This window comes from Hypanus sabinus, unplaced genomic scaffold (assembly GCF_030144855.1).
Source record: "Hypanus sabinus isolate sHypSab1 unplaced genomic scaffold, sHypSab1.hap1 scaffold_251, whole genome shotgun sequence".
Classification (NCBI taxonomy): Eukaryota; Metazoa; Chordata; class Chondrichthyes; order Myliobatiformes; family Dasyatidae; genus Hypanus; species Hypanus sabinus.
Window position 1 is genome coordinate 449113 of NW_026780634.1, and position 19008 is coordinate 468120.

A 19008-nucleotide genomic window follows, 5' to 3' on the forward strand; every position below is an offset into this window, starting at 1 on the left:
TCTCTTCCCAATTTCCCTTCCTCCTGTACATCTCTGTTCCCAATTCCCCATCCTCTTGTGGGACCTCTCTTCCCCATCCCCCTTCCTTCTGTGGGATCTCTCTTCCTCATCCCCCTTCCTCCAGTGGGATCTCTCTTTCCCATCCCCCTTCCTCCTGTGGGATCTCTCTTTCCCATCCCCCTTCCTCTTGTGGGATCTCTCTTGCTCATCCCCCTTCGTCATGTGGGATCACTTCTCCCCACCCCACTTCCTCCTGTGAGATCTCTCTTTCCCATTCCCCATTCTCCTATGCGCTCTCTCCTCCCCATCAATTACCTCCTGTGGGATCTCTCTTTCCCATCCCCCTTCCTCCTGTGGGATCTCTCTTTCCCATCCCCCTTCCTCCTGTGGGATCTCTCTTGCTCATCCCCCTTCGTCATGAGGGATCACTTCTCCCCATCCCCCTTCCTCCTGTGGGATCTCTTTCCCATTCCCCCTTCCTCCTGTAGGATCTCTCTTTCTCAATCCCCTTCCTCCTATGGGATCTCTTTCCCATTCCCCATCCTCTTGTGGGATCTCTTTTTCCCATCCGCCTTCGTTCTGTGGAATGCCTCTTCCCCATTCTCCTACCAACTGTGTGATATCTCCCCACCATCTTTCTTCCTAGGGATATATCTTCCCCAACCCCCTTACTTCTGTGTGCTCTCTATTCACCTTCCCCCCCCCCTTCCTTCTGTGCGCTCTCTCCTACCCATCCCACATCCTCCTGTGGAATCTCTCTTCCGCATGCTCCTTCCTCCTATGTGATCTCTCTTCACAATCCTACTTCATCCTGTGGGATCTCTCTTCCACATCCTCCTTGTGGGATTTTTCTTGCCCATTACCTTCCTGCTATTGGATATCTCTTCTCATCCACTCTCCTGCTCTGGCATCTCTTTACCCGATCGCACTTCCTCCTGTGGGATCTCACATCCCCATCCCCTTCTTCCTATGTAATACCTCTTCCCCATACCCTTCCTTCTGTTGGATTTATCTTCCCCACCAGCTTTCTTTCTATGGGATCTCTCTTTCCCATCATCTTCCTTCTGTTGGACCTCTCTTCCACATTCCACTTCCTTCTCTGGGCTCTCTCCTCCGTCCCCCTTCCTCTGGTGTGATCTCTCCCCTTCCCACATCTTCCTGTGGGAGATCCCTTCCCAATCTTCCTTGCTCCTGTGGGATCTCTCTTCCCATTGGCCCTTCCGACTGAGTGAATTCTCCTCCCCACATCCCTTCAGAGAATCGTAAAATCATAAAACTCCAGCGCACAGAAAACAAGACCTTCGGCCCTTCTGCTCTGTGCCGAAACTTTATTCTTCTTGTCCCATTGACCTGCACCCAGTCCATAACCTTCCAGACCTCTCCCATCCATGCATCTATCCAATTTATTCTTAAAGCTTGAGTCCACATCTACTACATCAAATAGCAACACGTTCCACACTCTCCCCACTCTCTCAGTGAAGAATTTCCCCCTAAACCTGAACCTGAACCCTTTTCACCCTGAAGCCAAGTCCTCCTGTAATTTATCTCTCCTAATCTATGCGGAAAGAGCCTATTCGCATTTACCCTGTCTATACCCCTCAGAATTTTGTAAACTTCTATCAAATCTCCCCTCATTCTTCTGTGCTCCAAGGAATAAAGTCCTAACCTGCTCAATCTTTCCTTGTAACTCAACTCCTGAAGACCGGGCAACATCCTAGTAAATCTTCTCTGCACTGTTTCAATCTTACTGATATCCTTCCTATAGTTATGTGAACAGAACTGCGCACAATATTCAAAACTTGGCCTCACCAATGTCCCATACAACCTCATCATAACATTTCAACTCCTATACTCAATACTTTGATTTATGAATGCCAGGATGCCAAAAGCCTTCTTTACAACCCTGTCTATCTGTGATGCTACTTTCAGGGAATTATGTATCTGAACTCTCAGATCCCTTTGTTCCTCCGCACTCATCAGTGCCCTAACATTTACTGAGTATGTCCTACCTTGATTTGTCATGCCAAAATGCAACTCCTCACACTTTTCTGCATTTAAGTGGTGACTAGTGGTCTGCCTCAGGGATCTGTACTGGTTCCAATGTTGTTTGTCATATCCATTAATGATCTGGATGATGCAATAGTAAATTGGATTAGTAAGTATGCAATTGATACTAAGATAGGTGGCGTTGTAGATATTGAAAGTTTTCAAAGCTTGTTGTTCAAAGATTTAGGCCAGTTAGAAGAGTGGGTTGAAAAATAGTAGAGGGAGTTTAATGCTGATAAGTGTGAGGTGCTACACTTAGGAAATAATAATCCAAATAGGACATACATGGTAAATGGTAGGGCATTGAGGAATGCAGTAGAACAGAGTGATCTAGGAATAATGGCGCATAGTTCTCTGGAGGTGGAATCACATGTGGATAGGGTGGTGAAGAAAGCTTTTGGTATGCTGGCCTTTATAAATCAGAGCATTGAGTATAGGAGTTTGGATGTAATGTTGAAATTGTACAAGGCATTGGTGCGGCCAAATTTGGTTTATTGTGTACAGTTCTGGTCACTGAATTATAGGAAAGATGTCAACAAAATAGAGAGAATACAAAGGAGATTTACTAGAATGTTACCTGGGTTTCAGCACCTAAGTCACAGGGAAAGGTTGAACAAGTTAGGACTTTATTCTTTAGATCGTACAAGGTTGAAGGGGGACTTGATAGAAGTATTTAAAATTATGAGGGGGATAGAAATAGTTGACCTGCATATACTTTTTCAATTGAGAGTAAGGGAGGTTGGAACAAGAGGGAATGAGTTGAGAGTGAAGGGGCAAAAGTTTAGGGTTAACACGAGGGGATTTTATTTTACTCAGAGAGTGGTCGTTGTGTGGAACGAGCTTCCAGTAGAAGTTGTAGAGACAGTTTCGATTTTGTCAGTTAAAGTAAAATTGGATAGGTATATGGACAGGAAAGAAATGGAATGGAGGGTTATGGGCTGAGTGCAGGTAGGTGCGACTAGATGAGAGTAAGCGTTCGGCACGGACTAGAAGGGCCGGAAAGGCCTGCTTCCGTGCTGTTTAATGGTTTAATGGTTATAAGTTATATGATATAAATTCCATCTCCCATCTTCTGCCCCATTCTTCCAGTTGGTCCAGATCCCTCTGCAAGCTTTGAAAGCCTTTCTTGCTGTCCACAACGCCTCCATCTTAGTGCCGTCAGTAAAGCTGCTGATCCAATTTATCACATTACCATTTAGGTCATTGATATGGACAACAAAGAACAATGGTCCCAGCACAGATCCCAGAGGCTCACCAGTAGTCACAGGCCTCCGTCTGAGAAACAATCATCCACTACCACTCTCTGTCTTCTCCCACACAGCCAATTTCGAATCCAATCTACAACCTCTCCATGGATACCGAGTGTCAAAACTTTCTGATCTAGCCTCCCATGTGGGACTTTTTAAAATGTTTTACTAACGTCTATGCATTCAACATCCACAGCCTTTCCTTATTATGCATCCTTGGTAACTTTCTCGAAAAACACAATAGGATTCATTAAACATGATCTACCACACACAAACAGCCCTTGGTTATCCAAATCCTTGTATATCCGATCTCTCAAAACACCTTCCAATAGTTTACCTACTACTGATGTCAGGCTCACTGGTCTGTAATTACCTGGTGTACTTTTGAAGCCTTTTGCAAAGAACGGAACAACATGAGCTACCTCCAATCCTCCGGCACTGCACCCGTGGCAAAGGACATTTTAAATATTTCTGCCAGGGCCCCTGCAATTTCTACACTAGTCTCTCTCAAGGTCGGAGGAAATATCATTTCAGTTCCGTGGAATTTATCTACCTTTATTCACTGTAAGGCTGCAAGCAGCTCCTCCTCTCTAATCTCTATATGTTCCATGACACAACTGTTTGTTTGCCTTAATTCCATATCCGCTATGCTAGTTTCCTGAGTAAACACTGATGCAAAAAAAAAACTGTTTAAGATCTCCTCCATCTCGTGAGTCTCCACACATAGACGACCACTCTAATCATCTGGGGTACCAATTTTGTACTTTACTATCCTTTTACCCTCAATATTCTTGTAGAAACCCTTCTGGTTTACCTTCACATTATTTGCCAACACAACCTCATGTCTTCTTTTTGCCTTCCTGATTTCCTTCTTTAGCATTCCCTTACATTTTCTATACTCTTCAAGTATAGAAGAGTCCCTTGTTGCCTATAGCTGCTAAACACCTACTTAACCAGATCGCCAATATCCCTTGAAAACCAAGGTTCCCTCTGCCTGTTAACTTTGCCTTTAATCCTGGCAGGAACATGCAAACTCTGCACTCTCAAAATTTCACCCTTGAAGGCGTTCCACTTACTGAACACATCCTTGCCAGAAAACAACTTATCCCAATCTTAAAACTAATGACATTATCGTCACTGGACCCCAAAATTTTGCTTACACATCTGTCACCTGACTTGTCTGGTTCCCTAATAAGAGATCAGGCACTGCACCCTCTCTTGTTGTTAGCTCAATATATTGATTTAGAAAACTTTCCTGAACACATTTGACAAACTCCACACCATCTAACCCTTTATCAGAGTGGGCGTCCCCGTCAATATGTGAAAATTTAAAATCCCCTACGATTACAACTTTCTGTTTCTTACATCGGTCTGCTACCTCTCTACAGATTTGCTCCTCCAATTCTCTCTGCCTATTAGACGGTCTATAATACAACCCTATTAGTGTGATCACACCTTTCCCGTTCCTCGGCTCCACCCATATGACGTCTGTAGACGAGCCCTCCGGGCTGTCCCATCTACGCACAGCTGTGATATTCTCCCTTACTGGTAATGCCACTGCTTCTTTCAACCTTCACCTCTATCACGTCTAAAACAATGGAACCCCGGAACATGAAGCTGGAGTTTTTAAGGAATATAAAAGTGGATAAATCTCCGGAGCCTCACAGGATATTCCCTTAGACCATGAGTGAGGTTAATGTAGAAATAGCAGGGACTCTGACAGAAATATTTCAAATGTCATTAGAAACGGGGATGGTGCCGAAGGATTTGTGTATTGCTCATGTGGTTCCATTATTTAAAAAGGGTTCTAAGAGTAAACCTAGCAATTATACGCCTGTCAATTTGACGTCAGTGGTGGGTAAATTAATGGAACGTATTCTTAGAGATGGTATATATAATTATCTCGATAGACAGGATCAGTCATCATGGATTTGTGCGTGGAAGGTCATGTTTGACAAACCTTATTGAATTTTTTGAAGAGATTACAAGGAAAGTTGACGAGTGTAAAGCAGTGGATGTTTTCTATATGGACTTCATTAAGGCCCTTGACAAGGCTTCGCACAGAAGGTTAGTAAGGAAGATTCAATCTTTAGTTATTAATACTGAAGTAGTAAAATGGATTCGACAGTGGCGGGATGGGAGATGCCAGAGAGTGGTGATGGATAACTGCTTGTTAGGTTGGAGGCCGGTGACTAGTGGTGTGCCTCAGGGATCTGTACTGGGTCCAATGTTGTTTGTCATATACATTAATGATCTGGATGATGGGGTGGTAAATTGGATTAGTAAGTATGCAGATGATACTAAGGTTGGTGGCGTTGTGGATAATGAAGTAGGTTTTGAAAGTTTGCAGAGAGATTTAGACCAGTTAGAGGAGTCGGCTGAAAGATGGCAAATGGAGTTTAATGCTGATAAGTGTGAGGTACTACATTTTATAGGAATAATCCAAATAGGACATACATAGTAAAATGTAGGGCATTGAAGAATGCAATAGAACAGTGTGTTCTAGGAATAATGGTGCATAGTTCCCTGAAAGTGGAATCTCATGTGGATAGTGTGGTGAAGAAAGTTTTTGGTATGTTGGCCTTTATAAATCAGAGCATTGAGAATAGGAGATGGGATGGATTGTTAGAATTGTACAAGGCATTGGTGAGGCCAAATTTGGAGTATTGTGTACAGTTCTGGTCACCAAATTATAAGAAAGACGTCAACAAAATTGAGACAGTACAGAGGATATTTACTGGAATGTTACCTGGGTTTCAGCATCGAAGTTACAGAGAAAGATTGAACAAGTTAGGTCTTTTTTCTTTGGAGCATAGAAGGTTGAGGGGGGACGATAGCGGTATTTAAACTTATGTGGGGGACAGATAGAGTTGATGTAGATAGGCTTTTTCCATTGAGAATACTAGAGATTCAAACAAGAGGACATGAGTTAAGGGGCAAACGTTTAAGGGTAATATGAGGGGTAATTTCTTTACTCAGATAGGGTTAGCTGTGTGGAATGAGCTTCCAATAGAAGTGGTAGAGGCAGGTTCGGTATTGTCATTTAACGTAAAATTGGATAGGTATATGGACAGGAAAGGAATGGGGGGTTATGAACCAAGTATGAGTCAGTGGGTCTAGGAGAGTGTAAGCATTCGGCACGGACTAGAAGGGCCAAAATGTCCTTTTTCTGTGCTGTAATTGTTATATGGTTATATAGTTATTAGTCCTGCCCCTCCTGCAACCAAGTCTTACTAATAGCAATTACGTCGATATCATCATGTGCCAATCCACAACCCAAACCCATCTGCCTTCCACACAATACTCCTTGCATTGAAATAGATGCAGCTGAGAACATTCCTCTCACGTATAAACCATTGATATCTGTTTATCAAAGTAGTCTTCGCATGACCTTTATCCTCCTCCACTTCACTATCTGCTCTAACACTCTTCCCCCTCCGCCTACAATCTAGTTTAAAACCCCCGGAGCAGAACATGCTAACCTACCGGCAAGGGTATTAGTCCCCCTCCAGTTCAGGTGCAAACTGTCCAATTCGAACTGGTCCCACCTCCCTTGGAAGAAAGCCCAATTGTCCAGAAACATGAACCCGTCCCTCATGCACCATCCCCTCAGCCACGTATTTAGCTGCATTATCTTCCTATTTCTAGCCTCACTGGCGCATAGCACGGATAGCAATCCACCTGTGAGATCTCGTTTCCTCATGCTACTTTCTCCTGTGGGATGTCCCTTCCCTATCCGGCATCCTCCTGTGGGATCACTCATCCATCCGGCTTCCTCCTGTGGGATCTCTCTTCCCCATCCCCCTCCCTCCTGTGGGTCCTCTGTTCTCATGCCCCCTCAACCTGTGGGATTTCTCTTTCCCAAACCCATTCCTCCTGAGGTATCACTCCGACTCGTCACCAATCCTCCTCTATGATCTCTCTTCTCCATCCCACCTCTTCCTGTGGGATCTCTCTTCCCTATCCGGCATCCTCCTGTGGGATCTCTCTTCCTCACCCCCTTCCTCCTGTGGGATCTCTTGTCCCATCCTTCCTGCTGTTGGATCTCCCTTTCCCTTTCCCCCTCCTTCTGAAGAGAGACCCCACAGGATGTGTTGTATCCGACAGGAAGTGGCGGGTATTCGAACAGAGGCCCGACAGGAGTAAGTGGATGGGAAAGAGAGTTCCCACAGGAGGAAGGGGGATAGGGAAGTGTGATCCCAGAGGAGGAAGTGGGATGGGGAAGAGAGATCAATAAGGAGGAAGGGACACGAGAAAGACAGATGCCACAGGAAGAGGGGAATGGGAACAGAGGCCCAACAGCAGGAAGAGGTACGGTGAAGAGAGAGCTCAGAGGAGGAGGTCAGATGGACGAGTGATGTAAAATCATGAAGGGGGATGTGGAAGGGAGATCCCAGAAGAAGAATGTGATTCCCTATCCCACTTTCTCCTGTGCCACCTCTGTTCCCATCCCCACAGTCCCTGTGGGATCTCTCTTCCTCATCCCCCTTCCTCCTGTGGGAACTCTCTTCACCATCCCCCTTCCTCCTGTGGGATCTCTTTTCCACATCCAACTTCGGCCTGAGGGTCTCTGTTCCCATCACCCCCACTTCCTGTTGTTACGAAATTCCCGTAACTGGATCAGTTACCAGCAAATATAGGGAGGTCCGTTGAAGTCTGATGGTACTATTTATTAAAAGTATTTATTGATAAAGGGCACAAAAATAAGGTTAATGCAAACATACAGATAATATACGTCGTCAATACTAAATCTAAGCGCGGGTATAATAATAACCGATAAGAAATATCTCTATCGTTGTCTAGGGGATAATGTATTGTCCGATGGAAAGGCAAGTCACCATCAGTTCGTTCAAGCTGCAGCGTTGTTGGGTTTAAAAGTGATGTAGTATAAACTTGCCCCAGGTCTTTTAAGATGCCAATCCGTTGAGTCAGGGGAGCGGGCTTCCCCGTTGTTAGCTAAAAGCTGTTTTCCGTGGTTCCAGTCACCGATTCCAGCCACGGAATCGAACGCACGTGGCTTCCTTCAGATGACTTCCTGCTGTTACGTGGTCGCTTAACGTTTCTTCTGGTGCGACTGAGGGGTTGTTCCTACAGCCCCTTTTTTATTCTGACTCGCAGGGTCGTAGATGTCAATCAGGTTGGGGGTGATGCAATCTCTCCCTCAACCAGCCCACTTTGCCCGAGGGCATTCACGTAGCAGAGTATCTCAATCCACAAATCTGTCTCCAAGCGACAATGGCCATGTCCCGTAGCTTTGCATCGCTATGGGGGGGGGGGGGAGAAACTTGACATCCTGCACGTCTCCCCCTCCTGACTTGGGCCCCCTTTCGACTCAACCCAACAGTGATCTGGCGATTTTCACAAAGGAGGGGGCTACGGACGTAATACCCCCTTTCTTCAGGGCGTTTTTTTTTACCATCGGGAAAAAACGAATTCATACAGAGTCTTGCAGGGTGTTAGAATCTAACACAACACCAAACTTTTTTTTCTACAGTGTAATGCAGTTATCCACTCAATTCAGCATCTAGATAAACAATCCGTGAGCATATTATCACTTCCTTTAATATGCTGTACCTTAATATCGAACTCCGCCTTCCTCCTTAGGGATCTCTCTTCGCCATCCGCCTTCCTCCTTCGGAATCACTGGTCCATCTGACTTCCTTCTGTGGAATCTCTCTTCCCCACACCCTTTCCTTCTGTGGGGTCTCTCTTACCCATCCCACATACTCCTGTGGGATCTCTGTTTCCCCATCCTTGTGTGATCTCCCTTCTACATCTTCCTTCCTCTTCAGGGATCTATCTCTTCCCCATCTCCCTTCCATCGGTGGGATCTCTCTTCACCATCCCCCTTCCTGCAGTTAGGCCTCTGTTCCCATTCCCCTCTTCCTGTGGCATCTCACTTTCTCATCCCCCTTCCACCTGTATGATCTCTCTTCCCTGTCCCTGCCGGTTTCTCTTCCCCATGCTCCTTCCTCCTGTGGGATCGCTCTTCCTCATCCAAGTTTTTTCTGTGGGATGTTACTCCCACATTCCCTTCCTCCTGTGGCATTTATCTTCCCCACTCCCTTTCCTCCTGTGGGTATCTTTCTTCCCCATCCCAATTTCTCCAGTGGGATCACTGTTCCCCATCTGCCTTCTTCCTCTGGGATCTTGACATTGACAGTGATGGGAACTCCGATCAGTGATTTACTGAAAGGTTTAACGTTTCCTGAAATATCCGAACGAGAGAAATTCCCCCAAACTCACGGTTTGAATCACTTTATTCATCAATTTGTCTGTTTGTGTTTAGACTTGGGCGAAACCAGCTGGGAGATTCAGGAGTGAAACTGGTGTCTGCGGCTCTGAGGAACCCAGAGTGTAAAATACAGAAACTGTGGTAAGTGCCAGACTGTGGGAGATTGTGTTTACAGTCACTGGGTGTCTGACACTGAACATTAATGTGATCAGTAATTGTGTTACTGATAAACACTGGGGATTTGTACCGTCTCCTGTCTCTCTGTGTCCTTCATCCTCACTCTCTCTCATCTCCAGGCTGGAGAATGTCGGTCTCACAGATCCTGGTGCCGAGGATCTCGCCTCCGCTCTCAGTACAAACCCATCACTGACGGAGCTGAACCTGAGTTATAATAAACTGGGGGATTCAGGAGTGAAACTGGTGTCTGCGGGTCTGAGGCACCCGGAATGTAAAATACAGAAACTGTGGTAAGTACCAGACTGTGGGAGATTGTGTTTACAGTCACTGGGTGTCTGACACTGAACATTAATGTGATCAGTAGAAACAAAGAAACATAGAAAACATACAGCACAATACAGGCCCTTCGGCCCACAAAGCTGTGCTGAACATGTTTCTACCTTAGAGTTACCTCGGTTTTACCCATAGTGCTCTATATTTCTAAGCTCGATGCAGCCATCCTGGAGTTAAAAAGATCCGATCGTGTCCGCCTCCACCACCGCCGCCAGCAGCCCATTCCACGCACTCACCACTCTCTGCGGAAAAAAACTTACCCCTGACATGTCCTCTGTACCTACTTCCAAGCACCTTAAAACTATGTCCTCTCGTGCTAGTCATTTCAGCCCTGGGGAAAAGCCTCTGAATATCTACATGATCATTGCCTCTCATTATCTTGTACACCTCTACCAAGTCACCTCTCATCCTCTGTCTCTCCAGGAGAAAAGGCCACGTTCACTCAACCTATTCTCATAAGACATGATCCCCAATCCAGGCAACATCCTTGTAAATCTCTTCTACACCCTTTCTATGGTTTCCATGTCCTTCCGATAGTGAAAAGACCAGAATTGAGCACTGTACTCCAAGTGGGGTCTGATCAGGGTCCTATATAGCTGCAACATATAACCAAATAACTATAACATCATGGAAACAGACCAGCTTGGCCCTTGCAGTCCGTGCCGAACGCTTACTCTCACCTCGTCCCACCGACCTGCACTCAGCCCATAACCCCCCATTCCTTTCCTGTCCATATTCCTATGCAATTTTACTTTAAATGACAATACCGAACCTGCCTCTACCACTTCTACTGGAAGCTCATTCCACACAGCCACCACTCTCTGAGTAAAGAAATTCCCCCTCGTGTTACCCTTAAAGTTTTGCCCCCTAACTTTCAAATCATGTCCTCTTGTTTGAATTTCCCCTACTCTCAACGGAAAAAGCCTATCCACGTCAACTCGATCTATCCCCCTCATAACCTCTCAACTCTTAAACATTACCTCTCGACTGTTAAACTGAATCCCACGACTGATGAAGGCCAATACACCGTGTGCCTTATTAACTACAGAGTCAACCTGCATAGCAGCTTTGAGTGTCCTATGTTTTCTGATCATCCACACTGCCAAGTCTTGCCATGAATACTATATTCTACCAGCATATTTGACCTACCAAAATGAACCACTTCACACTTATATAGGTTAAACTCCATTTGCAACTTCTCAGCCCAGTTTTGCATCCTTTCGGTGTCCCGCTGTGACCTCTAACAGCCCTCCACACTATCCACAACACACCTAACCTTTGTGTCAGCAACAAATTTACTAACACTACCCTCCACTTCCTCATCCAGGTCATTTATAAAAATCACAAAGACTAGGGGTCCCAGAACTGATCCCTGAGGCACACGACTGGTCACCAACCTCCATGCAGAATATGACCCATCTACAACCACTCTTTGTCTTCTGTGGACAAGCCAGTTCTGGATCCATAAAGCAATGACGCCTTGGATCCCATGCCTCTTTACTTTCTCAATGCCTTGTATGGGGTACCTTATCAAATGCCTTGCTGAATTCCATATACACTACATCTACGGCTCTACCTTCATCAATGTGTTTAGTCACATCATCAAGAAAATCATTCAGGCTCGTAAGGCACGACCTGCCTTTGACAAAGCCATGCTGTCTATTCCTAATCATATTTTGCCTCTCCAGATATTCATAAATCCTACCTCTCAGGATCTTCTCCATCAACTTTCCAACCACTGAAGCAAGACTCACTAACCTATACTTTCCTGGGCTATCCCTACTCCCTTTCTTGAATAAGTGAACAGCATTCGCAACCCTCCAATACTCCAGAACCTCTCACATCCTCATTGATGATGCAAAGTTCATTGCTAGAGGCTCAGTAATCTCCTCCCTCGCTTCCAAAAGTAGCCTGAGGTACATCCCATCATGTTCCAGTGACGTATCCAACTTGATGCTTTGCAAAAGCTCCAGCACATCCTCTTTCTTAATATCTACATTCTCAAGCTTTGCAGTCCACTGCAAGTCATCCCTACAAACACCAAGATCGTTTTCCGTCACGAATACTGAAGTGAATGATTCATTAAATACCTCCGCTATATCCTCCTGTCCCATACGCAGTTTTGCATTGTCACACTTGATTGGTCCTATCCTCTCACATCTTACCCTCTTGCTCTTCACATACTTGCAGAATGCTTTGGGGTTTTCCTTAATCCTGTCCGCCAAGGCGTTCTCATGGCCCCTTCCAGCTCTCCTGATTTCATTCTTAAGCTATTCCCTGCCAGTCTTATAATCTTCCAGATTCATATCATTAACTCGTGTTTCGAACCTTTCATAAGCTCTTCTTTTCTTCTTGACTAGATTTACAACGGCCTTTGTGCACCACGGATCTTGTACCCTACCATCCTTTCCATGTCTCATTGGAACGTACCCACTCAGAACCCCACGCAAATATCACTTGAATATTTTCTACATTTCTTCGGTACGTTTCCCTGAGAAAATCTGTTTGCAATTTATGCTGACAAGTTCCAGCCTGATAGCCTCATAGTTCTCCATACTCCAATTAAAGGTTTCCCTAACTTGCCTATTCCTATCTCTCTCTAATGCTATGGTAAAAGAGATTGAATTGTGATCACTACCTCCAAAATGCTCTCGCACTGAGAGACCTGACACCAGGCCAGGTTCATTTCCCAATACCAGATCAAGTACAGGCTCCCCTCTTATAGGCTTATCTACATATTGTGTCAAGAAACCTTCCTGAAAACACCTAACAAACCCCACCCCATCTAAACCCCTCACTCTAAAGAGATGCCAATCAATATATGGGAGATTAAAATCTCACACTTCAACAACCCTGTTATTATTACTCCTTTTGGGAATCTGTCTCCCTATCTGCTCGTCGATGTCCCTGTTACTGTTGGGCGGTCTATACAAAACACCCAGTAGAGTTATTGACCCCCTTCCTGGTCCTAACTTCCACCCACAGAGACGCCGTAGACAACCCCTCCATGACGTCCTCCTTTTCTGCAGCCGTGACACTATCTCTGATTAACAGTGCCACGCACCCACCACTTTTTCCTCCCACCCTGTCCTTTATGAAACATCTAAAGCCTGGCACATGAAGTAGCCATTCCTGCCTCTGAGCCATCCAAGTCTCTCTAATGACCACAACATCATAGCTCCAAGAGAGCTGATCCGCACTCGCTCATCCGCGTTATTCATCATACTCCTTGCATTAAAATAGACACATCTCAAATGATTGGACTGAATGTGTCCCTTCTCTATCTCCTGCCTATCCTCCCTTTCGTATTCTCTCCAAATTTTCTCTATTTGTGAGCCAACCTTCCTTTCCTCCATCACATCAGTTCATTTCCAACTCCGAGCAATTCTATTAAAACTCTCCGCAACAGCCTTAGCAAACCTTCCCTGCAGGATATTGCACCCCACCCCCACCCCCCCCCCCCCCCCCCCGGGATTCAAGTGGAACCCATCCTTTTTGTGCAGGTCACAGCTGCTTCAAAAGAGGTCCCAATGATCCAGAAATCGGAATCCCTGCCTCCTGCTCCAATCCCTCAGCCACGCATTTATCCTTAACCTCATCCTATTCCTATTCTCACTGTCTTGTTGCACAGTCAGTAAACCCGAGATTACTACATGTGCGTTCCTGTTTCGCAACTTACATCCTTACGCCCTGTGGTCTGTTTTCAGGACTTCGTCCCTTTTCCTACCTATGTTATTGGTCCCAATATGTACCACGACCTCTGGCTGTGCTCTCTCCCACTGCAGGCTATCTTGGACGCGATCTGAAAATCCGGGACCCTGGCACCTGCGAGGCAAACTACTGTCATTCATGTGTTTCATTCCTGCATCCAAAGATTCGCCTGTCTGACCCGTTAACGACAGAATCCCCTATCGCTACTGCCATCCTCTTCCATTCCCTGCACTTCTGGAGCACAGGGCCAGACTCTGTGCCACAGGCACGTCCACCGTTGCTTCACCCCACCCCCCTTAGGACGCCCCCACTCCGGCAGTACTAGAACAGGAGTACCTATTGTCAAGGGGTACAGCCACAGGGGTATTCACTAGTACCTGCTTCTTGCCCTTCCCTCTCCTGACTGAACCACTTCTTCAGTCTCACATGGCTCAGGTATGACCACCTGCCTGTAACTCCTCTCTCTCCTCGCTCTCCGTGACCAGACGAAGGTCATCGAGCTGCATCCCCAGTTCCCTAACTCGGTCCCTATGGAGCTGCAGCTCGACACACCGGGTGTAGATGTTGCCGGCCAGGAGGCTGGGAGTCTCCAGGATCTCCCACATCTGACACAGAGCACAGAAAACCAGCCTCACACACATACTCTCTGTCTGTATTGTAAACAGATAACCTACCTCGCCTCGACCCTTTATCGCCGAAGCCCCGTTGAGCCAAAGCCTTCCTACTCTGTCTCCTGCTCCTCTGACGCTCGCTCTGTAAATCTGTCTTCCTTTTAAACTCTTCTCGCTGTTTTCACTGGCCGACTTGCGCAGTCGTGCTGAGGAAAAAAAATCAGTAATTGTTTTACCGATAAACACTGGGGATTTGTACCGTCTCCTGTCTCTCTGTGTCCTTCACACCCCCCCCCCCTCTCTCTCTCTCTCTCTCTGATCTCCAGGCTGAGTGGTGTCGGTCTCACAGATTCTGGTGCCGAGGATCTCGCCTCCGCTCTCAGTACAAACCCATCACTGACGGAGCTGGGCCTGAGTGGTAATGAACTGGGAGATTCAGGAGTGAAACTGGTGTCTGCGGCTCTGAGGAACCCGGAGTGTAAAATACAGAAACTGGGGTAAGTACCAGACTGTTGGAGATTGTGTTTACAGTCACTGGGTATCTGACACTGAACATTAATGTGATCAGTAATTGTGTTACTGATCAACACTGGGGATTTGTACCATCTCCAGTCTCTCTGTGTCCTTCAATCTCACTCTCTCTCATCTCCAGGCTGTTCAGCGTCGGTCTCACAGATTCCGGTGTCGAGGATCTCGCCTCCGCTCTCACTACAGACCCATCACTGACGGAGCTGGACCTGAGTGATAATAAACTGGAAGATTCAGGAGTGAAACTGGTGTCTGCGGCTCTGAGGAACACGGAGTGTAAAATACAGACACTGCAGTAAGTACCAGACTGTGGGAGAGTGTTTACAGTCACTGGGTGTCTGACACTGAACATTAACGTGATCAGTAATTGTGTTACTGATAAACATGATGCACCATCAATAACTCACACTGAGATGTAAGGCGAGATATCGGCTTTTATTGACTGGAAGAAGGAACCAGGAGTGAGTGTCCATCATACTATGACCTGGAGACTGAGGCCGAGCGTCAGGCCTCAGATCGCCTTTATACAGGGGCCTGTGGGAGGAGCCACAGGAGCAGTCAGCAGGGGGCGTGTCCAGACAGGCACATAGTTCACCACAGAACACTGGGGATTTATACCGTCTCCTGTCTCTCTGTGTCCTTCACCCTCACTCTCTCTCATCTCCAGGCTGTGGGAGATTGTGTTTACAGTCACTGGGTGTCTGACACTGAACATTAATGTGATCAGTAATTGTGTTACTGATAAACACTGGGGATTTGTACCATCTCCTGTCTCTCTGTGTCCTTCACCCTCACTCTCTCTCATCTCCAGGCTGTGGGGTGTCGGTCTCACAGATTCTGGTGCCGAGGATCTCGTCTCCGCACTCAGTACAAAACCATCACTGACGCAGCTGAACCTGACCTCAAACTCGCTGACAGATCGATCTGCCCCCGCTATCCGCCTCCTCATACTGACCCTCCCGAGTCTGGAGTCGATCGAGTAAGTGTTTGTGTTAATGTTCAATGTGATAAAATATCAGCGGATCGGCAGGTTGTCTGGTGATATTTGTCTGTGAGTGTTGTTGAAACATTAACCCCGGTCCCCTGTTACTGACACTGTTGTGTGATCTGTTTATTTCATCTTTATTCTTCCATCTGTCTCAGGCTGGAGGACAATCGGTTCAGTGAGACCGGGAGGAAGGAACTGGGACCTCTGGAGGGACTCAGACCCGGACTGAGAGTGGATCTGTGAACATCTGAATGTGTGAAAATCCCCACCCGCGGGATGGGAACATTTTGGCCGATTCCCCGCCTCCCCTTTAACTCCCGCCCTTACCTTTAATGGCCGCGCGCCCGGTGTGATTCCCAACGGTTTTAACGGAAGTGGCTCAGGTCTCGCTCTGTGCGTCGCTCGGAGCGGTCCCGCAGTGACGTGTTTCCGCCTGTTGTCCGGCGGGGTGTGCGTGTTCGGGACTCCCACGTGACACCCGAGAGAATTACCCAGACAGGAAGAGCCCGAGGGTTATCCCGTGACAGAATCCTTTTGCTCCCTTTGCTGAGGACGGTGCAGTCTGGCCGATATAATGATGTCAAATTGACAAATCCCTCGGCAATGACCCTGGATCTGCAGCGATCCGGGACACGGCCCTGAAGTGTGATTTTATAATCATCGGTTCCCCGGTGCAGAGTGACGGTGAGAAACGGGACTCATTATTCATCCGGTCACTCGTTGTCGCCGATCAGTTAATTGTGGGTGACTGTGAATGAGTCGGGTCAGTTTATTTATTCCCGCACGTCAGCAGCTCACCCATTGTTTAATTTACATTTGTCATGATGAAATCAATAAACCGCGGTAACTTCCTGTCCTGGTGCCGGACTCGAGTTTTATTTGAGGTTTCTGCTGCCCCCCGCACCCTGTGCACTGCAACAGTGGGTCGGAGCTCCTCACACTGACACAGTAGCGTCTCAGCTCCAGGCTGAGGGAGGTCGGATGCCCAGGATCTCATCTCCACCAAAGCCCCTTCCTGGCTAATTGATCCCCGCAGACTGATAGAATTGACGATAGTATCACACGTGAGACCACTGAGCTCCCGATGGGAATGGAACACCGACGTTTCATAAGGAGTGAAGCTCCCTCCGCCGTCACCCATTATACAGCCCCAGGGTCAGACACAGAGTGAAGCTTCCTCCACACCCTCCCATCACACACTCCCGGGTTCAGACACAAAGTGAATCTCCCTCCACACTGTCCCATCACACACTCCCGGGGTCAGACACAGAGTGAATCTCCCTCCACACCGACCCATCACACACTCCCCGGGTCAGACACAAAGTGTATCTCCCCCCACACTGTCCCATCACACACTGTCGGGGTCAGACACAGAGTGAATCTCCCTCCACACCGTCCCATCATTGAATTACTCCGTCAGACACAAAGTGAATCTCCCTCTACACTGTCACATCACACACTACCGGGTTGAGGCACAGAATGAGTCTCCCTCCACACTGTCACATCACACACTCCCGGGGTCAGACACAGAATGAATCTCCCTCCACACCGTCCCATCACACACTGCTGGGTTCAGACACAGAATGAATCCCCCTCCACACCGTCCCATCACACACTGCCGGGTTCAGACACAGAATTAATCCCCCTCCGCACTGTCACATCACACACTACCGGGTTTAGACACAGAGTGAATCTCCCTCCACACTGTCACATCACACACTACCGGGTTCAGACACAGAATGAATCTCCCTCCGCACCGTCCCATCACACACCCCGGTCAGACACAGAGTGAATCTCCCTCCACACCGTCCCATCACACACTTGCAATGCCAAACTCCCGGGAGAGGTGGGATGTCTGCAGTAGAGTAGCTCCTTAGCGGCCAGCCAGCTAGTTTAAATAGTGTTAGGTGTGCTAATGAACGAATGACACCCGTTAAACTCACCTCAACAGTGATTTAATCCTCCATGGGCAATAGAAAAGTCACTGTTGCAAACAGTGCAGCGAGCAACACTGTCATTATTCCTGATCCCTGTTAGGCAGGGGAACACTTCAGTGTAGTCTGGGGTGAAAGTATGTTTCATATTTTACTTTTTTTGGAATACTCTGCCATGGCACTCTCTCTCTCTCTCTCTCTCTCTCTCTCTCTCTCTCTCTCTCTCTCTCTCTCTTTCTCTTCTCTCCACCCTCCCCCTTTCTCTCTCTCTCTTTTTCTCTCTCTGTCTCTCCTTCTCCCCCCACCTCTCTCTCTTTTTCGATCGTACTCAAAAAATCGATTTCTGGGATATTATATATAATTCGCGGGCTTCAAGGAGCCGCTGTCAATTAGCGGATCATCCGGGAGAGGTGGGCTGTCCGACGCATCACTTGAAATGGCCGCTGGGGTGGGAGTGACGGCTTTGGTCGAAGTGAGCACAAGAGAGGGAGGGACGCACTGATTTAAAATGGGCGAATCCTTGGTAAATGTGGCCGCCAGGGATGGAGTGAGACACTGAGTTACAATGGCCACTGTCACACACAGAATCTATGGCGAAGGAACATGCGGTGCCCATGGAGACAATCTCGGGATCGAGTGTGTTATTGATTGTAATAACAGTAGTTTAATTTGCGTTTTATATCGTCTTCCATATTGTATATATATTTTAATTCTAATGATGTTGTAATTGAATAAATTAATGTATATATCTCAGATATTCACACATACACATATACATGTGGGTTTTGGTGAGGAGGGGTGAGGGGTTTGGGAGGAAGAGGAGTGATGGGACGAGGAGTGGACTGATGAGACGGTGAGCGTGGCGAAGTCACTGACTCAATAGGGGAGGGAAAGCGGAGGGGCGAAAGTTCACAAACTGGTGGCCGACGTGGAGAAAATAAAGAAGGGGTGAGGAGGTGTGAAACGACAGGAAGGGAGTGGGACTGATAGGACGGGAGGGAGCGCGATGTGATGGTACGGGAAGGGAGGGGAATTGATGGGACGGGAGGGGGTGGTCTGATTGGACAGGGTGGGGAGTGTGGGCGAGTGACGTTTGCAATAGTGGTGGATGAATGGGTGGTGACATTTCCCTCGCAAATAAGACGAGCTTCAAAAAAGTGGGGCGTGGGCGGGAGAAATGCGGAGCGGAGATCGGGGA

The 19008-nt window shown here is 47.2% G+C and overlaps 1 protein-coding gene across 1 annotated transcript in view; it reads left to right on the forward strand.

The window, feature by feature from the left end:
* The window catches only part of LOC132388025 (NACHT, LRR and PYD domains-containing protein 3-like), a 56298-nt gene extending 40179 nt beyond the window's left edge, over positions 1–16119 (forward strand). The window contains exons 10-13 of the mRNA XM_059960366.1: positions 9583–9669; positions 14687–14857; positions 15700–15867; positions 16032–16119. Of these exons, the coding sequence (XP_059816349.1) occupies positions 9583–9669; positions 14687–14857; positions 15700–15867; positions 16032–16119 (514 nt within the window). The remainder of the gene's footprint in view (positions 1–9582; positions 9670–14686; positions 14858–15699; positions 15868–16031) is intronic.
* Positions 16120–19008: the final 2889 nt, after the last annotated feature.